The 19412-nt window shown below is 40.1% G+C and overlaps 1 protein-coding gene across 2 annotated transcripts; it reads left to right on the top strand.

The window, feature by feature from the left end:
* Positions 1–5979: 5979 nt before the first annotated feature.
* On the top strand, positions 5980–11396 carry LOC143890131 (protein NRT1/ PTR FAMILY 5.2-like). 2 transcript variants are annotated; one of them, XM_077394693.1, is made up of 4 exons: positions 5980–6187; positions 7827–8044; positions 9075–9646; positions 10146–11396. In XM_077394693.1, the coding sequence occupies exons 1-4, from the start codon at positions 6067–6069 to the stop codon at positions 11020–11022; spliced, it is 1788 nt and encodes a 595-aa protein (XP_077250808.1). In that variant the 5' UTR covers positions 5980–6066; the 3' UTR covers positions 11023–11396. The 2 variants fall into 2 exon arrangements, with proteins under 2 accessions (XP_077250808.1, XP_077250809.1); XM_077394694.1 differs by lacking the exon at positions 7827–8044 and having other exon boundaries at positions 6042–6187.
* The last annotated feature ends 8016 nt before the right edge of the window (positions 11397–19412 follow it).

A 19412-nucleotide genomic window follows, 5' to 3' on the forward strand; every position in this document is an offset into this window, starting at 1 on the left:
GTTCAAAATATAAGAGCTGGCCTAAGAACATTTACGTACGTGCCGGCGTCGCACGGCTGACACCGAGCTCCACCAGGACGGCCTCCTCGGAGAATTCCGAGCAGTTTGTTTGACCGCGCTTCAGCTCTTCTTTGATCAAAATAAAGGTCATGTAGTCGTAGCCTTTGAGGATCGGCTTTCGACTAAGACTCTTGGTGTCCGGCGTTCTCCACTCCAACGAGAACGGCCATTGGGAGCTCTGCTCGGTGTCCCAAGCATAGAAAAACCTGTTCTTCCATGTGTGAATGGAAGTAGGTATGCCAGTGATCATTTTCACCTCGGGCCGTTGGCTGATGTAGATCCAACCGCCGTCCTTATGCCTCTTCAGATGCGCACACATTCTGAAGACGGGCAGGGTGGGGTTCCTACGGACCCGGACTCCCAAAAGGTGCAGGAAGCCGACCAGCGTCCTCCAAGAGTTCGGCACGACCTGTGTGACCACCAGCCCGTAATAATTCAGCACCTCAACAAAAAATGGATGCAAGGGAAGTCTGAGCCCGGCCCGTAAGGCTTCTTCGTATAGGCATAGATCTGCACTATCGTTGCTGGCCCGGTCCCCTTCAACGGCCGCCCTCAAAAGGTACCGGTCAGGAATACAGTATTTCCCCCGGATGGCCTGAAGTTTGCCCGGGCCTAGATGATTCACCTCGTACAGAGCCCCAACGTTGTACTGCGGGTTGGCCTCCATCCGTGCCTCTGCTATTACCTCTACGGGTGCGCGCGGCAAGCGAGGAACTTCAATATGTTCTTCGTCGTCGCTGGTTTCTACCCGGTGCGGTCCGTCCCCACGGACCGAGATTGTGTCTAAGTCCACAATCTCTTCCTCTCCGCTCTCCTCGTCTACTACAATTATTACCTCCTCGTCCTCAACACCAGCCTCCGCAGGAGAGGCCGACCCCGTCCTCTCCGACGCCCCGGACCCACTACTACTACTAGTCGAGCCGGACTCCTTTGAGCCGGAGTCCGACTCGGAACTGGTGCTAGACATTAAAAAGGAACAAAAGAAAAGCTAAAAGAAATTACCGAACTGAGGTGCTGACTGAAGATCTCCGGGCTCACTGATCCGAGGCGGGCAGAAAATCGACTAGCCGAGCAGTAGAGAAGGAGAGGAGAATGTAAAAAGTGAAAAATGATGAGTAAAAACTCTGGTATATATAGGCTTGGAAGAGCGGGAAAAATCCCGCCCTTTTCCCACCAGCCGGAGTGCGCCACGTCACCTACCGCATTAAATGCGCCGCTCGCATTAAATGCGCCGCTCCGCATTAAATGCAAGGTACAAGTTCCAAAGTGCTAAGTGATGACGCCTGGAAGACAACATATCTGTCCGGCCTGGCCGTCCAACGCCTTAACCGGAGCCGGACAGGATATGGCGCAATCACAACGCGACAAAATACCTGCCCTGCTTTGCCGCCTAGAAGGCTTAGCCGGACAGGATATGACGCGTTCGCTGGAAGACAACATATCTGTCCGGCCTGGCCGTCCAACGCCTTAACTGAAGCCGGACAGGATATGGCGCAATCACAACGCGACAAAATACCTGCCCTGCTTTGCCGCCTAGAAGGCTTAGCCGGACAGGATATGACGCCTTCGCTGGAAGACAACATATCTGTCCGGCCTGGCCGTCCAACGCCTTAACTGAAGCCGGACAGGATATGGCGCAATCACAACGCGACAAAATACCTGCCCTGCTTTGCCGCCTAGAAGGCTTAGCCGGACAGGATATGACGCGTTGGCTGGAAGACAACATATCTGTCCGGCCTGGCCGTCCAACGCCTTAACTGAAGCCGGACAGGATATGGCGCAATCACAACGCGACAAAATACCTGCCCGACTTTGCTGCCCAGAAGGCTTAGCCGGACAGGATATGACGCGTTGGCTGGAAGACAACATATCTGTCCGGCCTGGCCGTTCAACGCCGAAGCCGGACAGGATATGGCGCAATCGCTACGTGACAAAACACCTGCCCGGACCAGCCGCCCAGAAGGCTTTGCCGGACAGGATATGATGCGTCCGCTAGGCAACAGAGAACCTGTCCGGCCTAGTCGCCCCGTCCAGGAGATCTGCCCGGCCACGACGCCCAGAGAGTTTTGCCAGCCAGACTTCTGGTTCGAATTTTGATCAGACTGGATTGCACAGGGGCTCCTGCCCGGCCGTGCTCCTTCAGGCCAATCCACAAGGCCGGACCAGGCCGCCCAGAGGCCCCTGGCCACTGCAGTTCTTCTGGTCCCCACATGAGGCCGGCCTCAGCTGCCCAGAGGCCTCAAGGCCGGCCAGATGCTGTTTTAACCCTCTTTTTGCTTCCCCTGGCCGCTGTCACGACTCGGAGAACCAGGGGGCAACTGATGGGGTCCGGACTCAGCACTGATGGGTCCGAACTCAGCATCCAATTGGCTGCTGGCACGTGGCCCTCACAAGGACCGTTGGAAGGCCAACACCTGTCCCTACTAGGTGTGACACCTGGACCAATCAGGGACTTCCACCTGCCCTCCTTAGGTATGAGACCTGGTCCATACAGAGGCCACCACCTGTCCTGGACAGGTGGCTCAGAACTATCACCTGTCCTAGACAGGTGGCTCAGAATCACTATAAATAGCCTTCACTTGTGCTAAGGTGAGGGATCTGAAAATCAAAACTCTAAGCTTTTGCTCTGACATTGCTCTGCACTCCTGCTCATACTGACTTGAGTGTCGAAGCGCCCGTCCGGAGTACCACTCCGGGTTGGTCCTCTGACCCTTTTCTTTCTTGTCTGTACCCTTGTGCAGCGCAGGACTCCACCAGCCCTTCAGCCGTGACTTGTTAGCTCAGCCCATCCAGCCCTACCATAACCTGTTACCAATTTTAGACCTAACATCCGTGGTGAGTGGGTCGTTGCGTGTATCCATAGGGACTAGTCCTACTCCCGAAGGGGGTGGGGACATCCTACGTAATCAAAAAAAAAGTGGAACCACATCGAATGTCAAATAAAATCTCACTTGGAAGATTGAGACATACAAAAAACCAACGGCTTAATGACATTTTAAATGACTTTTTCATCTTGATTGCATTATTGACGAGATTCTTCAGTTTGGATTAATCAAATGTGAGACTCATTATGTTATAGTGGACCCGCCACACTGTAATACAATGATGCGGCACCCTCCCTTAGCGTTCCTCTTGTATTGATATCTTTACATGGCAATTGGATCTAGGGAAAAAAATTATGTAAATTATTTTCAATAGAAAAAAATTTTGAAAATAATTTTAGGGTCTAGTAAATTTGTAATTTTCCTTGAAATTTTATATTTTGAAAAAAAAAAATCCATGAAAAATGAGTTGACATATGCTCAAAAAATTATTTTCTTACATAAAAAATTTCAATAAAAATTTTACATCTAAAGAGTGGATTCGGTGTCAGCCTTCTTTTCCATTAAAAAATTTAAGAAAATTGTAGCTCCGTTCCACTTGTTTGATGATCCCAATAGTTCATCCGTTGATCCTCTCGTAAAACAATCTTAGGGGAGATAATTTGTTGGTTAGGATATTAGAACAATTAGGCCACATTTGGTAACCATGAAAAACTATTCATTGAAATATTTGTATGCCCAATTGTCTAAGAAGGGCGAGGGAGGGAGGAGAGAATTAAGTGTGTTGTGGAATGGAGACAGCATAAAAAATCCCTAAAAACTAGTGAAAACAAAATTCCTATCTCTCACAACTACCCCACAAATATTTTTGGGAAGTGATATTTACGCCCCTTTTGATCACGGGACACCCGGTGTCAATGTATTAATGACAAAAGGGGGGCTAATGCAGTTGATGTCAGAAAAAATCTAGTGGATTTGATTGCAACGTACACTGACACCGGGTGTCACTGGTGATCAAAAGGGGCGAAAATATCATTTACTATATTTTTTTCATGGTGGCCAAAACACACCCCTTAGAGTGATTTTATTTCATCAGATAGCCATACAATAATCATTTTCCATGGTAAAAACAAATGCTTGTAAAAAAAAATCTCAATTGTTGAAGTAGGAATGAACTGTAACAAAATTGCTTAATATTTCTATTCAACAGTATAAGGGAAATGATATAGTCTCTCCCTTTTCACCTTGGGCCACCTGCTTGTAGTGTAAAAGACTAAAAGGCAGTAAAAAACGCACTAGAAGGTGCTGTCCCAGGGAAAAAATAGGAGAGCCCTTTCACCTCTTTTTTGCAAGGGCTCCCTTCAGTTTAGACTTCCTCTTGTCAATATTGGTTTTTTAGTAATTTTCTCTTTTCTATTTTGGTATTCCCACCCTTAAATATTATCCATTTCTACCATGCCTGTAAATTACTAAGAAAGTGGCAAACTAGTGTAAGTGGAAGTGCCTAAATCTATAGGTGTATGGAGTGAAGTGTCCTTATGGGCCTCCCTTACCAGCTGATGAGTTGACCTCAAAAAAAGGTGTCTCTTTTCAACTCTACTCTATGTCATAAACATTCAACCTACGTAAAACACCCTTTTCTCATATAATGACCTAAGTACCCTCAGTGCTTCTAGACGGTGAATCTGGTAATCTGTGTTCATTGACTCCACAAAAAGATAACAGGTCTAAAATCCTACAACATCTATTAGATAAAAAGACGAAAGTACCCTTATGTTGTAGAAAGTAACTGCTTCCAAAATACGGGTTAGGTGCAGGCCAATTTTATTATATGCTATTTAGTCTATTGGAAAATTTTCATCATCATCTCCCTTAGCTTTCCTAGACCCTTGGTCCCCGGCTCACAAGTTAAGTAGATAGAAATACCCTTAGCTTTTCTAGACCCTTGGTCCCCTGCTTACTAGTAGGGGTGTCAATGGACCCAGACAGTCCATTGGATCCAAAGGATGGACAGGATTTGAGCTTACTAAATAAATCCAAAGTGTGTCTATTGGATCCATATCTTAAGATCCGAAATTATCTAGGATCGTAGCCACAAAATCTTATGGAGTCTTCTAGATCTGAATGGAGGGCACCATTGTACGAGACTACACTTCATTTTATTTTATTTTTTCATTTATGTCTATTTATGAGTAGGGGTGTCAACGGATCCACTTCGGGTCGGATCCACCTATGTCACGATCCATTCAAATTCCTTATCGGTCGGGTCAAAGTTGGATTGTCCTATTATGTCCCATTAAGCTAAGTAAACAATTAATTTTTTTTAGAAAGAGATAGAATGGCAGTCCACTATTAGTGTGTCTCTATGCATTTTCTTCAACTAAATTAAAAATTTATCTATGTTTAATCCATGTGTATAATAATGCTTGTAAACAATAAATTTAATCAAAATTACATACACAAATATAATGTATAACTATTATCAAAGAATATGATGCATAAAGAACAAAATTCCTCTCTCCTTTTTCCTTCGTGAAAGTATGAAATGAAACGACTCAAATGAGTGAAATCGCATTCCCATCCGATTCATTAAGTGATAAGAGAGGTTTTGACCAAAATACCCTTCATAGAACGGTTAGCATTAACAAAATTTGGAGGTATTTTTGTAAACCATTTCGGACCGTGACTATCCAATGGGCATCTGATGCGTGCCCATATACAATCCAAAAATTTTTGGATCCCAGATTTGATGATCCGAAATATGCCCATAGATCCTATTCATATGTCTAAATCCCGTTCATTAACGTTCGGATTCGGATGATCCATCGGACCGTCTGGATCCATTGACACTCTTATTTATGAGGAGTATTTTTGTAATATTTTAAAATCCCACCTTTGCATAAAGGCATTTCACTGCTGATTTTTGCACGACTCACATGACTTAAATGAATAAGACAAAATCTGCTGAAAAGTGAGCCTGTGTGGCTCTTCTCTTATGCACAAGTCACCCACGAAATGCCTTACTGTGAAATTACATAGCACGTCCCTCTAAAAAGCCACACAGTCCCTTACCTCTTTGTCGTTATTATCCTAGGATGAGATAGTCTTTGCAGGGAGAGAAAGTTGTCCATAAATATGAGAGTGAAGGAGCTGTTGAAGAAGCAAAAGGGTTACATTCCAAACAATGCCTGGAAGTGTAGAAAGTGGGGGTAGTGATTTCACACAGGATGGTTCTGTGGATCTCAAAGGAAACCCTGTTCTTAGATCCAAGAGAGGAGGATGGAAAGCTTGCTCTTTTGTTGTAGGTAATGAAACCATTTTTCTTATTCAAGATCACCCTTTTGTATGTGGTTACTACTTAAATTTTAATGGAACCTTTACTCCAGTGGTTTAAGAAGCTCTTTCTTATCACTTTAAGCAAACCCCTTTGTTTGTAATGGCACCCTTTTGTAAGTGGGCCCTAGTATTTTTATGGGGATCTTCTTCATGTGCTCTTTGATTTAGGTGGTACACTGGTACTGACATGTGTTGAGAATTTAGAGGTGCTTATGTAGTTTAAAGGGTCTCTTATCAATTTTGAAGCTAACCTCGTGTGAAAGACCATCCTTTTTTTTCTGTCGACACTTTGAATTTCAAGGGCAACCTCATGTCTAACAGTTCAATTTCTTTCTAGTTGAATTTCTTGCAATTTCCTAAGCCAACCATATGCTTTTAATAACACCTTTTTCTCTCTCAAGCACTGGGCTTTCAGAAAACCCTTTTTCTTTGAGCCTCCTCACCAATCCTACTTCAAATAACATAAAATTATGCACCTTCTGTTTCAAGATTTTAGTAAAATTCCTTTTTTTTTGTTTTGCCAACAGCCTCATTTTTCTCTGCGACATCCATGTTTGCCTTGACGAACTTTGAATGTACTGCTCTAAGAATCAAAACCCATTTTCATTTTCATCCTACTCTACCAAATTTGGGTTTATAGTTGTGATCCTTTCTGCAGTTTCAAGTGGGTTCTCTTTCTTCACCATTCAAAACCCTAAGAGAGAGAGAGAGAGAGAGAGAGGCATGTATCTCATGTAATAGATCCGTTGACTTGGTTGGCAATCACAAGTTTTTGCCCATTTATCAAGAACGTTTATATAAGTTATTAGGGATTTGCTAGGGACCATCCTGCATCACTATATCAGATGAATTAAATGAATAGGACAAAATCTGTGGATAAGTGAGCCTATGTAGCTCCTCTCTCGTGCAACAGCTGACCCTCAAAATGCCTTCTACGATGGTTCCTAGAGAATCCCAATTTTTATTAAATAGTATCAATTATTTGTTTTGTTTATTTTCATTTATCAAGAAAAATATCTTTCTATGCTTTTTGTGCGGAAGCTTCAAATTTCTTGCATGTGTTCACCACTGCAAAAAAAAAGTCTAATGCATAAAATGATGCTTTTAGTCCCCATCAAATTTATATTAATTTTAAGGGTAAAACTGTGGTCCGGTTTGGGTTGATCCCAATTCATTTTTCAGCAAAAGCTCAACCCAGCCCGACCAAAATTGGACCCTAATGAATTTAAGAAGTAAAACATTTCATTTACTCTCTCTCTTTCTTTTCATTTATGTAACTTCAACTAAGGTTTTAAATTTCAGTTTCGGCATGAATTTCGGTCCTAACCGAAACCGAAATTTCCGCCAAAATTCAGTAGAAAGGCGTGAAATGTCGGTTTGTTGGGCCGAAATTTTGGCTGAAATTTTGCTAATTTCAGCTGAAATTCTGTAAACAAATAAATAATAATAATAATTTAACTAAAATTTTCCCTAAACATTCCAAATTTTGGCCATTTCAGTTTCGGAATGTTTCGGTTTCGGTCCAAATTTAAAACCTTGACTTCAACTAGTAGTAGGGCTACTTTTATTTATTTTGATGAGGGGCATCTTGTGTTTTTGTGGTTGTAGTATACGAGGTGTTTGAGAGAATGGCTTACTATGGAATATCATCAAACCTGGTATTGTATTTGACAAGGAAGCTCAGGCAAGGGACTGTTACTTCTTCAAATAACGTAACAAATTGGGTGGGGACCATTTGGATGACCCCTATCTTAGGGGCTTACGTAGCAGACGCCCATCTTGGTAGATATTGGACTTTCGTCATTGCCTCTGGAATTTATCTCTCGGTATATTATTTTTCTTATTAACACTCCTATTCTTTCTTCTCATCTACTTCTAGGAAGCTAATCTAAGTAAGCCCATTCTACTCTCTTTTTGTCACTCCTCTTTTACTTAAGCTAATCAAAGCATAGTAAGGGAAAACGGGTCAGCTATCAAACGTATCAAAATAGTAAATGGGTTGTTTTTTATGTATCAAGGGGTCTCTACTCTCTACCAACCCTCTTTTATATATGTTAACATAAGTTAGGGCCTCCTTGGATACAGCTAAAATTTTTTCAAAAAAAGTTAGGGCCTCTTTGGTACAGCTAATTTTTTTTTTTTTTAAAGTTAGGGCCTCTTTGTATGTAGCTTTATATGCATATAATAGTCTTATATCAATCTTAGTAAAGTGGCCTTAATGTCTCATTTGTAAGATCAGCTTAAAATAATCTTATATGCAAACATAGACCCATTTTGGTGTTATCACAAGAAGCAAACTCTTTGTTCTGGATTATAATATAATATGACTTTTGAGTACTGGATTATAATATAATATGTATACATATATATAGTTAGGGATAAAAGAAATTTTGCTTTTTCTGAAATTTTCGTCCGGAATTCTGAAATTTCACCCAAAAACCTGTTTTTTTAATTAATTTACTATGCATGGTTTTAAATTTCGGATTTCGGTGGGGACTGAAATACCATGGGGACTGAAATACCAAATTTCGGCCCGAAATTTTGGATTTCGCCGAAATTTCATATTTCGGTGGGGTCCGAAATCGGTACCGAAACCGAAATTTAAAACCTTGTTAATTTGTTACCGAAATTTTGACCAAAATTACCGAAATTTCGGCCAAAATCTGGTATCGAATAAAATAATGTTTTTATCGCTTCGCCGGATTTCTGCCAAAATTTTGGTTTCCGTGAGGCCGAAACCGGTACCGAAACCGAAATCTAAAACCATGGTTCCAAATAAATAAAATGCCCTTATTTTTAGAATGACCAAAATACCCTTATTCAAATTGTGACCTCTTTCTTTCTTTCTTTGTACAGGGAATGTGTCTATTGACACTAGCAGTTACCATCCCTTCCTTGAAACCGCCTTCCTGCGCCCACCCGGGTGACCCTGGGTGCAGTGAGAGTGCGTCTGCCCTACAATTGGGCGTATTTTTTGGCGCACTCTACACACTGGCAATTGGGACGGGTGGAACCAAACCCAACATATCCACAATCGGGGCGGACCAATTTGACGATTTTGAGCCAAAGGAGAGGGCTCATAAGCTCTCCTTCTTCAACTGGTGGATGTTTAGCATCTTCTTTGGGACCCTCTTTGCCAATACATTCCTTGTCTACATACAGGACAATGTGGGCTGGTCCATAGGCTATGGGCTCCCGACGGTTGGGCTTGCGGTCTCGATCGTGATATTCTTAGTTGGCACACCCTACTATCGGCATAAGGTGCCCTCTGGTAGTCCCTTTACAATGATGGGTAGGGTCATAGTGGCTGCTATACGGAAATGGAGCGTACCCCTCCCTACTGACCCTAAAGAGCTTCATGAGTTGGACTTAGAGGAGTACTACTCCAAGAAAAACAAGATAATAATCGACTCCACCCCTTCTTTGAGGTTAGTAGTATTTCTAAATGTTTTTCCATTCTTTTTCGTATTTAGTTTTACCATTCTAATGTCAAATGATACTATAAGAAGCTCTTATCAAATATATCATGGAAGTCCCTTTTGGTTTTTCATTACCTTGACCACTACTACAAGTGTCAATCGTTGACTCGCCCGAGTTGACTCTATTTTACATTGTCTGGGTCTTGCATTTTGCCTTACCAAGTCGATCAAAACTCCTTTTGACTCTTCTGGGTCACTACGGCGTCAACCTCATATTCGCACCATTCGAGTATTTGACTGTGCTGCACCGAGTCAACTAGGATTTTCTCTGACCTGTTTCAACTCACATCCGTATTTTGAAACACTTATCCGGACCATTTATCTGGCTCTACAACGGATGTGATTGATTGAACAATCCTAATCAACGGATGGGACTGATTTAACAACTTTTCTGAATTCTTTTTGGATTTTCAACCATTAGCAATCATAATCACCTCTATGAATGCAGGTGTCTTAACAAAGCTGCTGTGAAATCTGGTCCAAACACGCCATGGATGTTGTGCTCAGTGACCCAAGTAGAGGAAACGAAGCAAATGTTGCGAATGATTCCGATCTTGATCGCGACATTCATTCCGAGCACTATGTTTGCCCAAGTCAATACCCTTTTTGTCAAGCAAGGAACCACTCTTAACCGAAAAATTGGCAGTAGTTTCGAAATCCCTCCGGCGAGCCTTGCAGCTTTTGTAACATTATCTATGCTCATATCTGTTGTGATCTATGACCGCTTCTTCGTTGTAATCATGAAGAAGTGGACCAACAATCCCAGAGGAATCAGCCTCCTTCAAAGAATGGGAATTGGACTCATCATACACATCATAATCATGTTAACTGCATCTCTAACTGAGAGGAGGAGACTAAGGGTTGCCAAAGATCACGGCCTAGTCGAAAATGGCGGCCAAGTTCCACTCACAATATTCATACTACTCCCTCAATTTGTGCTAATGGGGATTGCTGATGCTTTTCTAGAGGTTTCAAAGATAGAATTCTTCTATGATCAAGCTCCAGAGGGAATGAAAAGTTTGGGGACTTCTTATGCCATGACGAGTTTAGGAATCGGAAACTTCCTTAGTAGTTTCCTCCTTCACACTGTGTCCAACATCACCGAGAGGAATGGTCATAGAGGATGGATTCTAAATAACCTCAATGCCTCACATCTAGACTACTATTATGCATTCTTTACCATCCTGAATTTTCTGAATTTTATTTATTTCCTTGTCGCGACCAAGCTTTATATCTACAAGGCCGAGGCCTCGGAATCAGTGGAAGTGTTGGGGGCTGATTGGGCAATGGTAAGGGCTTCTAACAATGGAGTGTCTGAGACTTGAGAGGTTGATTGCTTGGTTTGAGTTAGAGAGGAATTTATTGCCCATATGTTATTGGGTTCAGAAACTGATAGAAATATGGATACTCTGTCTACACAATTGAATGAAAAAGAAAGAAATATATAGTTCCTTATTGAGGGGCAAAAAGAGAGCTCCATGTCTCTTGGAGGGGTTCAAAATGGTATGGGTGAAACAACACAGAAGGCTAAAAGACCACATGAAAGAGTAGGGGTGTGAAATGGTGTTTAAGTTGAGATGGCATTGATGATGTTGTTAGTGATATATTTCAGTTTGTTCAGTGTCTAACTTGCAATGTATATGGTTTTATATGATCTTCCTCAAAAGAAAAAAATAGAACAGTAAAATATTCAGACGCATGCAGAGAGGCTTTACTATGAGCAAGGTAGCCTGCAGATTACAATAACATGGCAGCGCAAATTGATGCTTCAAAAAGTGAGCACTAACACTAATAGAACCCTTCCTCTTCTTTCTCTTTATAAATGTTCTTTCCATTCCCACCAACAGTTTAATAATAATAATCGAAAGAAACATCAATTCAAGATATTAGAAAACATTAGCAAAAGAAACATGCACAAATGGTTCAATTCTATAATAGAAAACTTAGGGCCGGGTCAGGCCGACCCGAGGTATTAACCCTAATCCATTCCCGACCCGACCCTGACTCAGGGCCTAGAAAATGAACCCTGACCCGCCCTCAGGGTTGGAAAATCCAGCCCAGGCCCTGTTCGGGCTCAGGGCGGGTCAGCCCTGACAGGGCCAAACTTGCACCCCAGAGAGAGAGAGAGAGAGAGAGAGAGACTGATTTTATTTCTACAGTTCTATGAACCTTCACCAACCAGTCTTGAAGCTGATTTCTATTTCTTTTTCTCCTAATTTTAGGCACTTCAACCCATATTCTAGATAGTTCATTTATCCAAGCCCCACCGACCGCTCCTTGTTGACGAAATGCTATTATTTTAGGATCGGAGGAAATTTCTTGAGAAGAATTCAGAAGTGGGCTTTGGGCATTTTATGCCAAGTATATAGTGTAAGTGATTTTCTACCTTCTCTAGGTTATTTAAAAGTACTATTTGAAAGTGGTTTTGGAAATTATCTTGGGTGTTTAGTTATATGAATACACGAAATAGTTTATGTGATATGTTATTTTTAAATTTGATTTTTGGTTCTAAATAAAGTTCTCAATCAAGTATGCAAAATTAGTCTTATATTTGCATCGTTGGAAATTTGCCTGATTTAGAAATTCATTGCTCTAACTCTGAATTTGAAATATTGGACATTGTGATCTTCTGAAATTACTTCAGTAAACTCTGAATATATGGATATTCTGTTTTGTATTGGTTTTGACACTCAGCCTGGCTATGCTTTGGACCCTACCAGTTGGGGGATAAAACACTGGTAGCATGATCATGTTTTTCTGTTCCACGTGGTATTATTGTAAATCTGCTACAGTTGTTTATTGTTTCTGGGCCTTGTCACAAGTATACTGTGGCCGTAGTCACAAAGGCTGTGGATTTTCTATAAGTGTTTCTGCAAAGAATATGAATTTTTAGAAGTGATTCTGTAAAGAATACAGACATTTATAAGTGTTTCCACAAAGAATATAGATTTGAGAAAGTGTTTCTGCAAAGAATACTGATTTTAGAATTGTTTCTACAAATAGTATAGATTTGAAAGTGTTTTTATAAAGAATATAGATTTCTAAAAGTGTTTTAAATTCAGAAATTGTTTTTTATAGAAATGAAGTTTACATCACTTTGGAAACATAGATTCGGAAGTTCTTATCGTTTTATAAAATGCATATGTTTGTCTATTTACTTATTAAAATGATTTTCTTGAAAACCTTTGCTTTGAGCTATTTGATTTCGAATACTTGATCCGACTAGTTAATACTTACTGAGCCGCACTCTATATATTTATATATTTACAGATGATCGGCCACTCTAGTCTACTCTGAGGCAAGAGAAAATATACCTAATAGAGAGGATTTTTAGAAAGCTGAAAGACTTAGTCTGTACTACTGTTGACCGTTAGTGGGAAACTTATTGTAAGAATTATAAATTGCTTCAAAGCTTGTATTTTAGTTATGAATTTGTTGAGAATTCTGAACTTGTTTATAAGAATTGAATTTTAGAGAATTTCATTAGTTTTGTTTAAAGTTTTCTTATATGAGACCTTGCATACTTATGGGACTAAGCCTATAGGTATGCTGTCGCTGCCATGTCACCGGCTTGTGCTGCCGGGTTCAGTGTGTGACAGTAGGATGGGTGTTACTGTGTTAATTTTGGGGACGCTAATTCCGACACTTTATTCTTTCACATATAGGGTCTGTTTGGGGGCAAAGAAACAGGGGTTTTACTTCTGTTTTGGGCGCGTGAGACTACTTGTAAATTCCTTCACCCTCTTTGCTCCTCAACCTCTCCCCTCCACTAGGAAGTACCTGTTAGTATTTTAAATACTAAAAATGAAAGAAACATTTGCTTTTGAAAAAGATTCTTTTTTGCTTTTGAATTTCCCACCCAAAATTTGAAATTTTCAAATTGATTCTATTATCTTGTACTTTCCCACCAATATCATTTAAACTTTTGAAGGTAGCTCTCTTACCTCTTAAAAGTTTAGTCCAAGATGGGAAGTTGAGAAAAATTCTCCCATCCATATAAGAGGGAGTGTTGAGCAAAGGCTTGGGCCTTTCAAGGGCATTCAATTTGTTTGCCTTTGGTGTTTTACAAAGAACAAGATCAAATAAATAAAAAACACACACACACGCGCGCGCCGAGCCGAGCCGTGCCGTGGCGGGGCGGGGTGCGGGTGTGTGTTGGGTTGGGTTGGGTTTTCTAAACGGATTTTTTATTTATAAATCCAACGGTCATGTCTCTTTAGTTTTAACTTAATCCAACCGTTAAATGACGTTTTAAAAAAAAAAAGGTGTCTCTTCTGTTTTAAAGAGGTGTCTTCAACAGACACGTTTTCTCTATAAAAAGAGATTGTTTCCAACGTCTTGAAATACAGTTCGTACATCTGTTTTAGAATCTCTCTTTAAACAGATAGACGAGCCTTTCATCTCTGCTGATTCGTTTTTCCATCTCTATTGAGTCGTTTGCAAAAACAGAACAGTTTCCTTTCTGTTATTTTTGTTTTCTTTTCTCTGTTCTGTTTTATTTGTTGGGCATTCGGAGTGTTCGCTGTTTGGTTCGGATCTATCTGATTGTGCACTTCAGATAGATAGCGACGGTGCGTCGGGCTGTTGTATCCTGGGGGTGATTGCGTTCGGATCTGTTGCACAGGAGGGTTTTCCGCAGAGGCGCAAAATCACCTTAAAGAGAGCGACCTAGTCCGTGCCTCAACTCGCCGCATCGAAAAGGTTATACTAATCATCTATTCTTTCTGTTTTTCACAGAAATCAGTAAACAGGTACGCCATATTATTTATATTAAGAGGAAAATCTCATAACAATTTTAAGGTGATTTTCGTTTCTGTTTTCCTCTTTCTAAAATATGGCATCCCATGACGAGATTATATCGGATTCCTCAAATCCGAATAAGCCTTTTCGATTTAGTGGTGCTAATTTTAAGAGATGGAAGAAGAAAATGTTTTTCTATTTATCCACCAAGAAAGTAGCCCATGTTTTGGAAGACCCAAAGCCTTGGCGATCAGAACTTGAACCAGTTAGATCTACTTTGAAAAAGAACTGGACATATTCTGATTTCCTATGCCAAAACTTTATTCTCAATTGCCTATCCGACGAATTATACGATTTTTATAGTGACTGTAAGGATTCCATGACACTTTGGGAAGCCTTACAGAAGAAGTATGATACGGAAGAGGCTGGGTCTAAAAAATATGCGGTTAGCAAGTATTTTAGATATTACATGGTGGATGAGAAGACGGTGATTTCTCAAACCCACGAGTTGCAAAAACTTGTTCACGACATTCTTGCGGAAGGAATGACTATTAGTGAACAATTTCAAGTTGCAGCCGTGATTGACAAATTACCTCCTTCTTGGAAAGAATTCAGGAATTCCCTTCTTCATAAAACTAAGGAATTATCTATGGAAGGTCTTCTTGTTCGTCTTCGGATCGAAGAAGAAAACCGTAACCAAGATAAGAAAGAAGGGAATACTGAAATTGTAACTAATGTGAATGCCATTTCTGAAGTTAAGAACCAAAATCAAAAACCGCAAGTGAATCTGAAGCCCAAAAAGAAGTTGAAGAAAAAGCAACAAAACCAAAACCGAGGTACCTTCAAGCGTCCGAACCAAAACACAACTTCTGGAAAGAATGACTATTCCAAAATTGTGTGCTATATTTGTGGGCTCAAGGGTCATATTGCACGGATGTGTCGACGTAAGAAGACTGCACCAATCCCTCAAGCCAACGTGATAGAAGAGCCACTTGTGGCTATGATCACTGAAGTGAATATCGTTGGAGGATCTGAAGGGTGGTGGGTCGACACTGGTGCGTCCCGTCATGTGTGTTTTGACAGGAAGTGGTTCAAGACGTATGCTCATGCAGATAATGAGAAGAAGGTGCTTCTAGAGGACTCGCATACAATAAAGGTACTCGGTGTTGGGGACGTTGAACTTTGCTTCACTTCAGGGCGGAAAGTGATACTGAAGGATGTTCTTCATACTCCAGACATGAGGAAGAACTTAGTTTCTGGTTTTCTTCTTAACAAGGCTGGTTTTAAACAAACCATAGAGTCTGACCAGTATGTTGTAACCAAGTTTGGATCCTTTGTTGGTAAAGGATATGCATGTGATGGAATGTTCAAACTGAATGTTGAAATAATGAATGAAAGTGATTCTTCTGTTTACATGCTTTCTTCTGTTAATTCATGGCATGCTAGGTTGTGTCATATAAATAGGAAATATGTACATAACATGAGTGTATTAGGTATGATTCCTAAAGTAGTCTTAGAAGAATTTAACAAATGTGAAATATGTAGTAAGGCTAAAATTTCTAGAAAGCCTTTCAAAAGTGTTGAAAGGAATTCAGAACTTTTAGACTTAATTCATAGTGACATTTGTGAGTTAGACGGTATCTTGACCCGTAGTGGTAAAAGATACTTTATAACCTTTATAGATGATTTTTCTAAGTATACAATCATTTATTTAATTAGACATAAGAGTGAAGCCTTAAAAATGTTTAAGGAATACCTATTAGAAGTAGAGAACCAATTCAATAGGAAGATTAAGAGACTAAAAAGTGATAGAGGAGGTGAATATGAATCATTAGAATTCACTGACTTTGTTAAGTCATTAGGAATTATACATGAAACAACCGCTCCTTACTCTCCCGCTTCAAATGGGGTTGCAGAAAGGAAAAATAGAACACTAGTGGAACTTACGAATGCTTTACTCCTAAGTTCAGGAGCCCCTTCTAACTTATGGGGAGAAGCAATTCTAACTTCCTGCTATGTTCTTAATAGAATTCCTAATTACAAAACTAAAGTCTCACCTTTTGAATTTTGGAAAAATAGGAAACCCAATGTGAGTTACTTTAGAGTTTGGGGATGTTTAGCTTATGTAAGACTTTCTAATATTAAGAGACCCAAAATAGGAAGTAGAGCCATAGAGTGTGCCTTTATGGGTTACTCTCTTACAAGCAAAACATATAGGTTTTTAGACCTCAATAACAGTGTAATAATAGAGTCAGTGGATGCTGAATTCTTTGAAGATAAATTTCCTTTTAAATCTAGACATAGTGGGGGTACCGTGACTATTGGAGATAGTGGGGGCACCGAGCCTAGGATTGAGGTAAACCCTGAAGTAGAAATTGAACCTAGGAGAAGTAAAAGATCCAAAATAGCCAAGGATTTTGGCTCTGATTTCTATGTCTTTAGTTTGGAGGGAGATCCTTCTTCTTTAGAGGAAGCTTTGTCCTCGTCAGATGCTGACTTTTGGAGAGAAGCTGTCAATGATGAGATGGAGTCTCTGATGTCAAACCAGACTTGGAAATTAGTAGATTTACCACCAGGATTTAAGACCATAGGGTGTAAATGGATTCTTAGAAGAAAATTGAAACCAGATGGAACCATAGACAAATATAAAGCTAGGCTTGTTGCTAAAGGCTTTAGGCAAAAAGAAAATATAGATTTCTTTGATTCATACTCTCCGGTTACTAGGATTACATCCATTAGAGTTTTGATTGCAGTGGCTGCAATCCATAATCTGGTAATTCATCAAATGGATGTAAAGACTGCTTTCTTAAATGGTAATCTAGAAGAGGAGATATATATGGACCAACCTAGTGGTTTCATATCTCCAGGTCAAGAAAATAAAGTATGTAAGTTGGTGAAGTCACTGTATGGACTTAAACAAGCACCAAAACAGTGGCATGAAAAATTTGATAATATCATTATATCAAATGGTTTTAAAATCAATGAAAGTGATAAGTGTATATATTATAAGTATATTAATACTTATTGTATTATTATTTGCTTGTATGTTGATGATCTTTTAATTTTTGGTTCTAACTTGGAAATAGTTAAACAAACCAAAAATCTATTAAAACAAAACTTTGATATGAAAGATCTAGGAGAAGCAAATGTAATTTTAGGGATTAAAATTACAAGATCTGATAGTGGTATATCTTTAGACCAGTCCCATTATATAGAAAAGATACTTAAAAAGTATAAGTACTTTGATTGTAATCCAGTATGTACTCCTTTTGATCCTAGTATTAGATTGTATTCTAATGAAGGTGATAGTGTTAATCAAAAAGAGTATGCTAGTATTATTGGTAGTTTAAGGTATGCTACAGACTGTACCAGACCTGATATAGCATTTGCGGTAGGCATATTATGTAGATATACTAGTAATCCAAGTATTGAACATTGGAATGCTATATCACGAGTCATGAGATACCTCAAACGAACCATTAATAATGGGATTCACTACCATAGGTTTCCTGCTGTTCTAGAGGGTTTCAGTGATGCCGATTGGAATACTTTGTCAGAAGATTCCAAGGCTACCACTGGGTATGTATTTACTATTGGTAGTGGTGCAGTTTCTTGGAGATCCAAGAAACAGACTATTATTGCTCAGTCCACTATGGAATCTGAGTTGATTGCACTAACCTCTGCATGTGAAGAGGCTAGTTGGTTGAGAAATATTTTATCTGATATACCTATTTGGGAAAGACATGTTCCCGCTATTTTGATTCACTGTGACAGCACAGCTGCTATTGGAAGAGTACATAATAAGTACTATAATGGAAAGTCGCGACAGATACGCCGGAAACATAGTACTGTGAGAGAATTGATTTCTAATGGATCAATCACCATTGACTTTGTGAGATCTGGTGATAATTTGGCAGATCCCTTAACTAAGGCCTTGTCAAGGGAGAAAATCTGCAATACATCGAGGGGGATGGGACTAAAGCCCATTTGTAAATAGTTACCTATGATGGACACCCAACCTAGGGACTGGAGATCCCAAGAACTAGGTTTTCAATGGAAAAAACGAGTCGTAGTGTAACTTGTGGACGATCATGCTATTTTCAAGTTTATCTCAAAGTCCATCCCTATGGTGTAACTCAAGCATGATATCCTGAAGTGTTTGGAAGGTTGAGTTATTACTCTTAATGAGATCTATAGCTCGTATGAGTGGGATGTATAGGCTACAGGAGCATCCTTGATAGACTCACCTACATGTTAGCGCGGAAGTGGGCCGCTTCCAAAAGAGACGAGAGCTTATTTACTTATGCTTACATGGAAACTGGGATGTAGCACATGGCCGTAATGTGCGAGCTTTTTGGAACCAATTGAACACTTTAGTATCATGTGTGTGGTGCACGTCTCTCTGTACCCAAGGATTGTAGTTCAAGACATAGTCACTATCAATTCCTTACAGTTAGAATGCACTTACACTAAGTAAAGGTTCAAGACATAGTCACCTTTATTATACGTGATACTCTGCTGATTGCCCAGCATTAAGTTTTACTAATATTTTTTCTATTAAAATAAGTGGGGGATTGTTAGTATTTTAAATACTAAAAATGAAAGAAACATTTGCTTTTGAAAAAGATTCTTTTTTGCTTTTGAATTTCCCACCCAAAATTTAAAATTTTCAAATTGATTCTATTATCTTGTACTTTCCCACCAATATCATTTAAACTTTTGAAGGTAGCTCTCTTACCTCTTAAAAGTTTAGTCCAAGATGGGAAGTTGAGAAAAATTCTCCCATCCATATAAGAGGGAGTGTTGAGCAAAGGCTTTTGGGCCTTTCAAGGGCATTCAATTTGTTTGCCTTTGGTGTTTTACAAAGAACAAGATCAAATAAATAAAAAACACACACACACACGCGCGCGCGCGCCGAGCCGAGCCGAGCCGAGCCGTGCCGTGTCGGGTCGGGTCGGGGCGGGGCGCGGGTGTG

This window comes from Tasmannia lanceolata, unplaced genomic scaffold (assembly GCF_043159265.1).
Source record: "Tasmannia lanceolata isolate RefF3 unplaced genomic scaffold, GAP_Taslan_0.1 ptg000013l, whole genome shotgun sequence".
Lineage (NCBI taxonomy): Eukaryota > Viridiplantae > Streptophyta > Magnoliopsida > Canellales > Winteraceae > Tasmannia > Tasmannia lanceolata.